The following is an 11349-nucleotide window of genomic DNA, read 5'->3' as shown; positions in this document are numbered from 1 at the left end:
AGAACGCAAAAGCAACAGAGACGGACGCAATCGCTCTTCTTTCCAGTTGATCGCACAGTTGATCCATTTGATTTTGATCACAAGTTTGACCGGTGAAAACAGCTTCAAACCGGTTCTTTATTTCACAGGATAGAAGAGCGCATGTTGAGAAAATGAGAAACTTCAGCACGCTTCCGTTGGCACCGTTCTGCGCGCGCTGGAGAGAAAGATGCATCCGCGCGCCCCAGACGACACCAGTTCTCCTCGCGACTGTGGGATGTAGTTATGGACGTAAATAAAAGAAAACTGGGCGATAAGAAGGCAGTGCGCTCAGTGGTCTCTCCACCTTCGAGGTGTGGTCTGTGTCCAGAAGCGTTTAAAACTAGGCGGCGTGCGTTGTTGATCTCGAGAAGGTATTCAGCAGAGAAGTGCGTGAGACTGGCCTGGTCTACCAGGCACGAGCGGTTCAGCACACCGCTCTCGGCAAGCAAGAGCAACATCCTCCACCTGTCGTAAGTGCCACAACTTTTTCCACATCTTGTGTGAGTTGACAAATAACATGCACGGAAACAATCGTGATTTGATGCAAAAGTGAACATTGTAGGTGCAGTAACTTGCCATTTAACATTTAAAATTTTCACTTTTAATCACATTGTAGCTTTTTGTCACCTTTATATATAAAGTTAAACCTAAATAGTTATTTGTGTGTCAAGATTAAATAGAGCATTGCAAATTAAATATAATTACATATAGCATTTCTGCAAGAATGATATTTATATTAGTTTTGCATAAATTATAGCATGTCACACTGCTGTCACTGCTTGACGTGTGAGCTTCCTATTATCATGTTTCACCCTTTCTTTCTGCAGACCCCTGTGTCAAGTGTAGTCAGCGTAAGATCAGTGCTGAGAATGGGTGCTGTAAAGGGTGAGGGTGCTTTAGATGGTGGATGGGGATGGATTATTGTGGTGGCCTCCTTCATGGCCCAGTTCCTGTCATCAGGATCCCCCCAGTCCGTTGGGGTGTTGTACCCCGAGTGGCTCAGTGCCTTCCAGGAAGGAAAAGGCATGACGGCTTGGGTCGGATCCATGGTGTCTGGTATGGCGCTCATCACCAGTGAGTAATGATCATTTATCTCCTGTGTGTGTGTACCTGGTATTCCTTACGTTATGGGGTCCAAATGTCCCCACAAGGATAGTAATACCAATAATTTTTTACCTTGTGGGGACATTTTTGTTGGTTCCCATGAGGAAAACAGCTTATAAACCATACGAAATGAAGTTTAATGTAAAAATGCAGAAAGTTTTCTATGATGGGTAGGGTTAGGGGATAGACTATACAGTTTGTACAGTATAAAAAGCATTATGTCTATGGAAAGGCCCCATAAAACATGGAAACCAGTGTGTGTGAGAGAGACTGAGATAAAGAAAGTGTACAGATTTCCTAATAAAAAGCAGCACGTGCAAACAGGGAGAGGCCTTTACGGTTAATGCACATGATCACACATGCTGACAATTTTTTTTAAAAAACATTGCAAGGCAAATTGTGTAATGCAAGTTTTGCTTTTATTTTTCCTTACCTTATTGGCAAATATTATTTTCTACATTTTGTTAGATTTATGCTTTAAACAAGTAAGAACATTTTGTTTTAATGTTCTTTTTAGTAGAAAACAAGGTGAATGAGATAAACTATACAGCTCTTTTCTAATATCAAACCTGTTTCTTGTATAATCAGACATAGAAATCACACACACAAACATACAGCACTGCTCTTTATTCACATAGTATGCTGCTGACTCAGTTCTTTAATGCCTTGTTCTACGAGAAGACACGCTGACAGATAGAGTAATTATCTACCTGTTTACAGTGCAGTTCTTTACATAAGTCATTCATTACTGTTTGTGTTGCAGAGGTCAAATTGACAATGAGTCCAGAATAACACTTTTTAAACTTTACTTAGAAATATGGTCAAGGAGTCTAAGTTTGGCTGGTTAGCATGCAAGTTAGCCCCTGATGGTAAATGCCATAATCTTATTATCAAATTATGCCTTTTAAGATGTGCTGTCAATTGACCATTCTTTTCCCTTTGTTTCGCAAGCAACATATACATTTCTTTAACCGTTAATGAAGAGTTTGCGATTACTGAGATTATAACATTGTGTTTCTGAAGACAAGAAAGGCAGCCCTCTCTCAACTTTCATGAGCTACAGTAAAAGTTCACACAGGCAGAATGCACGTCTGTAAATGTGCCTGTGCGTGTTTTGGAGGTGTCAGGTTTTGTTTACAGGCATAGTTGTGTAGTCTATCGTCACGACAAGGAAAGTCATGAATCATGACTGGACAGAACTGACAGGGACATGGGTGTGTATTTGAGAGCATGAGCATGTTGTTGTGTGCCCTGGTCATGCTGATTCAGAAAATTAGAGTTGTTTCTGGCCTGTGAAACACACACATAAAATCAGTACTCATCAGTATCTGAATAATTCCTGATTAGACATACTCTGGGAAAGAGTTGCCATCTCCACTGGTTCTACTGGCTATTATATAGTTTAATTTCTCATTATGTTTGATAGAATATTGGTTATTATTGGTTCTGATTCGGCTTTGAGTTGTCCATTCATATGATAATGCTGGTCGGTATGTAGAGCTCTACTTTGTCTGAAATGAGTGTTGAGTAATGGCTGGTCTTGAGTAATCTTAAATGTGTTTGAGGGCATTTGGCAGTGATGTTAGGGGATATAAAGTATCCCCATACCAGACAGTAAAGAACTTAATGAGCCATCAAAATAAAGACAGGGAAATTATTTAGTCTGGATGGCACAAACACACAATGTTCTCACTAGATGCTCTTCCGGGTCCAGGCATTTTAGCCATATTAGGAGCAACTCACTACTGGGTCATTTGTTATTTCTAATCATAGATAGACAAACATGTTCTCTTCATCACTGAAGTTTGACCGTGTCTATTTTAGTATATGTTAAGACAGTTGGAATGAGGGTCCCCTTTACACATAAATAGAACAGAAGGGCTGTTTGTTTTCTGAGGGGTCTTATAACATGGTACCAATCATTTAGTTTTCAGGTTAAGCTTTTATTGGCAAGACAAATAATGTGCATTTGTGTTGCCTATGCATCGGTGCCTTATCTGACACACTGAAAATAGTGCATAATTAAAATAAACTACATGCAATAATTCAAGATCAAATAAAAATAATAAAAATGAAAATAACATTGTACATAGGTCTAGGTGGAAGGCAAAGGCATTTCTGTACTGTGCTGCTACAACCCAGCAGCCTAACTCCAGTGGGTTTTTCATTGTTTGGTAAATTGTCCAGATTGTGGTGTGCATTATTTTTCTTCTAGATCCTTTATCAGATTTTTCTGTGTTGCTTGCATTTAGTAAGATGCTGTTCCTGTGTCTCTCTTTGTAGGCCCGGTGTGCAGTGTCTGTGTGGATAATTTCGGTGCACGGCCCGTTACTGTCTTCAGCGGTGTGATGGTGGCCGGCGGTCTGATGCTGAGCGCTTTTGCTCCGAGCGTCTCTTTCCTCATCTTCTCCTACGGCATTGTTGTCGGTAAGAAACTAAAAGCATCATTAGTGTTCATTAAATAGCACTTTGCTGGTATTTAGAACACATGTGTTTGAGTCTGTTTTTTTACCTTCAAAGCTTCATGAATATCTTGTATGAACATGTGAATCTATGTGTGAATGCCCTGCATTAGTAGAGAGTGATAGTATGTGTTTGTGTGCATGATTGTCAGTAAGTGCTAAATAGTTTGCATATGTCAGATGAATATGTTAGAATATTTGTGACAGGGTTGCTTTTAATTGTTATTCACTGACAGTTTATAATTTAAAACACACACACACAACACACACACACACACAGACAGAAATGTATTACCCACAAATACCATTGCATATTCAGTTCAGTGGAGTTACTTTACATACAGCAGTCAATCTATTAATCAATCAGTCATACGATTGTTTTCATCCTGTTGTTGAGGTATATTCACCTCTTTTTTCCCCTCAATCAGAAGTACATATAGGAAATTATATAAAATTTAGCACTATTGACTGACTCGTCAACTCCATCATTACCTACACCCTAGCCTATCCTCACTGGAGAGAAGTGCAGACAAGGCCTTTAGTTTGTGTGTATGTATATATATATATATATATATATATATATGCATAATGTATGGTTTTTGAGATTGACATTAAATTTATAGTTACAGAGAAATGTGAAACAGCAAATGTGTAAATAAAGTTGTGAAATGTTACATTTGTGTTTCTGTGTTTAAGGCATGGGCTGCGGACTTGTGTATGCCGCCACATTGACCATAACCTGCCAGTACTTTGACAAGAGGCGTGGCCTAGCCCTGGGCATTGTTACCACAGGTGTGGCCTTTAAATTTTCTCTTTCAATGTGACTTCACTTTGGAATGGAATGGAATGTATTATGATATTTTCTCTCTCAAAGTTTTTATTTATTTATTTGTTTTTCGATACAAATCAGATTCAACAATCCCCTATTCAAAGGGAGGAAATTAATTGTCAGTAAATAAGTCTTTGAAACATTTTATCCCTTTGTCAGACCAACTCTTTATTGATCCATCCTGCATCGAGATCGAGGGCGAAAAAAGTGAATGCGAAAAAAGTGAATACGAGCAATAGGGCTAAAAAGAGAGAAATCCTGAAAGCCAAATGATTTTCTCACCTGGCTCCAAATCCTGGCCCCAAATCCAAATCTTTATTAGGCAAGAAGTGATAGTGCCACCAATACAGTGTTTCGTATGTTGGCTGCCCAATAGTAAAACTTAAAGTTAGTTAAGGCCAGACCTCCAAAGCAATGCTTTACACAGACAGGGATGCTTACCATTCCAAATATAACTAGAAATAATAGAGTTTTTTTTTTAAATGACAGGGATAAATTAAGGTAAGCACTGAAAAAGGTAAAGGAATTTAGGGAGCAATACCATCTTAATAGAATAAATACACCCAGTGAAAAAAAAAAAAAAAAAAACTTATGATGGCGTGTAATACAGATCCCAGGCTAGGTAAATGTACATTTTACTGGCTTAAATTGTATATTTGAATACTGTAATTGCTTAGCTACCTTAATTGGACGATAAACCATAAAATTGACCACAATTCTCAAGCAAGAACAGGGCAGTGGGCAAAGAAGTCTGAGGATTAGAAATGAAAAGCAATAGATCGTCAGCATATAAAGTAATCTTATGCTCAACATCACCACGGATAATTCCAATAATCTGCTGTCTTTTTTCACGTAGGGCAATTGCTAAAGGCTCAATGGCTAAAGTGAATAAAATTGGGCTTAAAGGACAGCCCTGTCGAGTGCCACAGTACAAATTAAATGGTCTAGAGTACAAACTATTAGTCAGGACTACTGCGGAGGGAGCACTAAATTTAATCCAAGAAAAAAAGACGGCACCAAATCCAAGTTTCAGACCTGCAAACTCCTCAGAGTAAAAAAGGTGACAGTGTCGCGGGGGGTGGGCGTGCCCCCAGCTCGATTTTTTTGTGATTTTAATATGCAAATGACACATTTCTGAGCGTGACTTAACAAAAATCAGCATACTATATACTATATATAATGAGTCCTCCTCATTAAGCTCCCTCATTCTGAAATGGAAAATCACAGGATAAGTTAGCCAATCTCATCGGTCCAAGGACTGATCGGTGTTTCGAGATATACGGCTACTCGAATTCTGAGCTACAATACAATGTAAAGATGTTAAATGATAGACTTGGATGCAAAATGTAGCCCTTTATTATACAGAAATTTGCTGTTGGTGTATTAGCCTAAAACAACACGCTCGCCAGATGCTCATCCAATGGCGAGCTCACTTGACGCTGTGTGCTTCAAGATTCTGACGCAAGTGCTAAGATTCCGATTGGCCCAGAGAAATGTAATTTATAAGAATTATCCAATAATGTTTCGCAATTCTAGCCTGCATGGCATGCAGATGAAGGGCACCCTACTGTCTACTGATTAACTGTCATAAGCATTTTTTGCTTTTGCAAATTTAGTGAAAAAAATGCATTATTTATTTAGGTTATTGAACTTTAATTAGATATGGAGCAGATAGCAAAACATTTTTTGTTTGATTACCTGTATAGATTCTGTATGTTTATGTTCTTCCTTAAAATGATTTTTCAAAATGGGACAGATAATGATTCTTTTCATCTTTCTCAGGTACAAGTGCGGGCGGGTTCATTTACGCCACACTCCAGAATGAGCTCATTGAGTTGTTTGGATTGGAGGGCTGCCTGCTTATCATTGGAGCACTGGCGCTCAACCTGATGGCATGTGCTGGGCCAATGCGACCTATGAACTTACCTGGTTACTACTTAAAACAGAGAGCTGCTCTACAGCATACAGAGGAACCAGAACCACTCTACACCAAACCTACTGCCATTATCATCGACTCTTTCTTGGATCTCAAAACCACACCCGGCTCAGCCAATAACATAGCCGCCATGAAGCTGTTGATCACCATGGAACCCACAGAGCTGCAAGAGAGTGAAGGGGAAAGAAATGGCGGGATACCGTCCTGTTCAATAGTAGCACGAGCCATTAAGAAGCGGATGCGTCCCTATAGACGGTACCTGTGCAAGACTATAGAGCTCCTACAGGACCGTGTCTTCATGGCTTTCTGCATCGCCATCTTCTTGTTCAGCTTAGGGGCGTTCCCACCTGTTCTCTTCATGGAGGACGTGGCTCAGAGTGAGGGGCTTATTGATGGGATTGCACTAATACCCCTCGTCTCAATCGTTGCATTGACAACAGGCATCGGTAAGCTGGTCTTGGGTGTGCTGGCAGACATGCAATGGGTGAACAGCCTGTACCTGTACGCCCTGACGCTGATAGGCACAGGTTTGACTCTGCTGCTCATCCCAGTTTTTAAGAGCTACCTGGGTCTGCAAGTTCTGTCGGCCATGGTTGGATTTTGCTCAGGAAATTGGTCTATCACGTCCTACATCACTACCAAGATAGTGGGCATGGAACGACTCAGTCACGCTCATGGTATTCTCATGTGCTTCGGAGGGTTTGGAATCACGCTTGGGCCACCTGTTGTAGGTAAGAAGAACAATCTTATCAACTCCAGTGCAGTTAAAAATAAAGACAAATGCTTTCAAGAATAAAAAAAATAATAGATGATTATAAATATATTTCCCTCACTGGCTCCACAAATGGAGTGATATCTCACCGCAGGGCGTTTTCAAACATCCCTGCTCTTTTACTGATGTTGTCTCCATTTTCTTTTCTTACAGGTTGGTTCTTCGACTGGACTCAGTCATATGACCTGGCGTTCTACTTCAGTGGCACTTGTGTTTTAGTGTCTGGTTTGTTTCTGTTTTTGGCCACCCTGCCTTGCTGGAACAGGACGACGGAGGAGGGAGATTCTCCTCCGGAAAAGGACGTCAACATTTCACAACAAAATCACACTCTTGATTGTGACAAAGTAGCCTCTGTGGCTTGAACAATATTTCTAAAACTGAACTTCGCCTTAACATTCTGTTGGACGTAGAAGCTTGTCTTCCTTTTCTTACTGGCGATTAGACTGACATTTTGCCAGGGGACTTCTCATGGTGCCTTTTTCTTTGGTTCAATATTATATATATTTTTATACATTTCCCACGAACCCTGTTATTTTTGAGAGGGTGTATTATTTTTTCTTAGATGCTTATAAAGACTGCCTCATTTTTGAGGCTTGAATTAATAGCAGAAATTGTTTGCTAATAGTATATTTAGTAGATTGTTTACTGGACACAGATGCTTTTTTTGTAGATCTTGATCACTTTGAATTGTTACTTTACTCTCTGAGATGAATGATCTCACTGTGTTGTACATGATATCACCAACCTGTTAATATATACAATAGTTTCCATTAATAGGGAACATTTCTGACTGAAGGCTTCAGAGAACTAGCATGTGTGAATAGGGCTTTTCACTGCACTTACCATGAAAACAATTTGGGGGTGGGGGGGAATCCAGATCCAAAGATTTATTTCATTATTTCTGGAGTGACAAGGACTTGAAACAAAGAGAAAATGCACTTTAATGCAATCTTTTAAATAGCGTCTGCACATTATTTTCCTACTTAACCACTTTTTTTATGGTCTCCTGCATATCATCTCCTTTTAATGTATGTAATTCCAAAGTGGCACCTGTTTCATTACCTGGTAGAGAAAGGCTTTATTTCAAAATGTATCATTTGTTCAACAGGCTGGTCCCTGGCAACACTATATCTTATATTATTGTAAATTTGAAATGCCAGTGTCATTATTTTATATGTCAGTATACTGTAGAACCATCATATATTATTTATACATTTTTGAAAAATAATGTAAAGAAAAGGCCACCACTTTTGACCGAAGACTTGCTTTGAGTCTTGAGTGAAGATTTGACAAAGTGCAAAATTATATATAAAGTGTAACACTATACCCCTATGATGTACCTGTCTTTTTCTTTTATTTCAGAGTTTGTTTTGTACCGTACCATTTGTTGATTTTTAAGTGACAATAAAAATATTTGATTCAATTCAATTCCTTGAAACAGCAAAGGCTAATAATTCTTAACTCTTTCCCCGCCATTGATGGAAATTTTCAACATATATTGCAATTTCAGATATTTATAAAACAAAATATTCAGGGGGCAATGACATTTTTGTGAAAATGATCAAAAATGCTGGCGGTGGCTGGCAACCTTTTTTTTTTTTTTTAAACCGCTGGTGGGGTAAGAGTTAAAGGGGTCGTATGATGCTATTTCTTTTTTTCTTTAATGTGTTATGTAGCTGTATGTGCATGTATAAGATCTGCAGAGTTACAAAGTCTCAAACACAAAGAGATATTATATACGTTAAACAAGTTTTTTTTTGCCATAAGTCACCATGACATCAGAGCAAGGCGGACCCAGAGCCATATAGAAGAGATCAGTAGGGGAGAGGGGGGTGAGTTGTGCCAGTTTTTACTCAAAGTGACTTTAAAGTGAGGCCATGGCAGTAATGCCTTCAACTTAAGGATGTACATATATTTCAGGATGTGGTGCATCCCTGAGAACAATAACTTTGGATCTGAAATAAACTGTTTCAGAAATATAGCTCTTGGAAAAAAAGTGGTCTCATGGCACAACTTGCCCCTGGTGCGGGGGAAGTTGTGCCTTTGGGGGAATACATTGGGGGAAAATTGTGCCAGTGATTTCTGAAGTAAAACAGAACATTTTAATGTTATGAACCATACTGCTATATGAAAGCAAGATAAATTCAATACAAAATTACTAATTTAAGGTTTATTTAGATATTGTCACCCTGGAATACCATAGCATGCGTTTTTCCTACTATGGTCAATTGCATAGGGATTTTGTATTGAACATAACTCTGGATCACAGTGTCATAGAGACAAGGGGGCGGGCTCATTTTACTCAGACGACCAATAAGTCTCTCAGGATCATTGTGAAGCTATCAAGCTACGCCCTAGCAACCATTTAGAGCACCATAGCAACACAAAATATGATATTTGTGAATCATTTCAGGCAAAAAGGCTTTGGCAATAGATGCCTGTTGACAGCGCTGTCTGTCAATTATGTAACATTTAAAGTGACTAGGCTAATTTCTAAACATCCTATTGTGACATAGGCCACTTAAAAACGGAATAAAACTTCTCTTTAATAACATAGTGCAAACTCAAAACTGAAATCAGTGTTAGCTAAATTAAACAAATAACAGGCAGGCCCAAGTAAAACAATGATGAGGCATGCCCATCTCCTCACTTCTCAAGATTATCCCCTGTGAGAATGTAGGTCTAGGTGGTCTGGATCTGGTACAACTTGACCCAGGCCCTTTGGCACAAATCACCCCGGACCCACAAGTTTGAAAAACTAGCATGATCCAGCAGTTAAGAGCTAACATCATGCTAACTGTATAGACTCATTGTGTAGACTACTAAAGCACTAAAACATGTGTGAAATGTTTTCAAACTTGTCTATAATTGTTCAGACACTACAATCAAAAAACCTTAATCATAGAAATTTTACCTTGAAAGGGAAAAAACTGTTTTTTGCACTAAAATATGCTTAACTCTCATGCCATGTGTCTCTCTTCTTTGGAGGACGAGTAAAAGTGATTGCTTTTCAAAATTATGTGGTCACATGACCAATTTCTTCTATGGTTTTCCAGAAACAAGGGTGGAACTACTCCCCCCCCTGGCACAAATCACCCCACACACTATTTTTTACAGTCTATGAGCACACAGCGCTTTTCAGAACGATGAGCTTTTTAAAAATCGACGCGTTTCAGAAAGGCGGGGCCAGTGTTGCCAGATGTTGATCTAGAATAGATGATGATTGATCTAGCTGTGGATTCTACGTCGACTCTACCGTCATGATTGTGAGGAGAACGTGGACATTTGTTACGCTTGTATTCCATCTCTCAGGTTACGTCTTCTCTGCCAATCATCGTGGAGAATGACTCTTTCATGAGCACAAGTTAATGTTCTTTTTGTATATTGTTTTAAAAGTTGTATATCATTATACAATATCATCTCTGTATGTTTTGCAAGAAGAAGAAGAAGAAGAAGAAAAAAAAAGAAGGCGCTTTAGGTCATTTTTTTTCCAAGCTGAGGTCAATAGTTTAGCAATAAAGTAATTTCAGGTCTTCCAAATGCGATAGTTTTGAGCTTCTGGTACATACTTGGACATTTCCAATCTGGCAACACTGGGCGGGGCATAAAGGAGCAACAATAATTTACGGTATGTGTAAAATAATGACTTTTAAAAAAAAAAAACTAAAACCGCATAAACACATTGCATTAAACCAAATATACGCAAAATAATGTTCTTTTTAGAACCGTCATATGACCCCTTTAAGCAGCTTTATCATGAGTGTCTCATCTACATTTCCTGAGAGATCTGTAAAGTCTTGAGTTGATAGTTCTCTTACGAGAGGTTCTCTCGTATTGCGTAAGTTGCTTACGCTACGGGTGAAGTCATCTTTTCTCGAGATATGAAGCCAAAAAATTATCCTTAATTTTTATAATCTTGTCAACGCTAGTGCAGCAGCACGCAGACCTAGAGCAGGCTATCTAGCGTGCTCATTGGCTGCCCTGCGGCAACTGCAGCAGCCTACCACTGAGCCTGGCGTGATGTCACGCCCAATGAGGGCGCTTGGCGCCGTCACGCGTCACAGCCCGCCAGAAGGGGCGTGGTTTAGCGTATATCAGGAAGGGCTCGGAGGCTGCTCTCCTGATTTTCGTCTCTTCAGCGAAGCTCTTCGCATCGCTGGACTCTGAGAGAAGCCGCCGCCGTTGAAGCAAGCGACCAGCAGGCCGAGGAAAGCGTTTGAGGAAG

The 11349-nt window shown here is 39.5% G+C and overlaps 1 protein-coding gene across 1 annotated transcript; it reads left to right on the top strand.

Moving 5' to 3' along the window:
- On the top strand, nucleotides 1-8547 carry slc16a9a (solute carrier family 16 member 9a). The gene is made up of 6 exons (XM_084393220.1): nucleotides 1-491; nucleotides 849-1095; nucleotides 3409-3552; nucleotides 4284-4379; nucleotides 6199-7083; nucleotides 7278-8547. Exons 2-6 carry the CDS (start codon nucleotides 891-893, stop codon nucleotides 7484-7486), a joined length of 1539 nt encoding a protein of 512 aa, XP_084249346.1. The 5' UTR covers nucleotides 1-491; nucleotides 849-890; the 3' UTR covers nucleotides 7487-8547.
- Nucleotides 8548-11349: the final 2802 nt, after the last annotated feature.

Source organism: Rutilus rutilus, assembly GCF_951802725.1.
Source record: "Rutilus rutilus genome assembly, chromosome: 21".
Taxonomy (NCBI): Eukaryota; Metazoa; Chordata; class Actinopteri; order Cypriniformes; family Leuciscidae; genus Rutilus; species Rutilus rutilus.
Note: the sequence above shows the minus strand (reverse complement) of the source record. Positions and strands in the feature narration are given on the sequence as shown.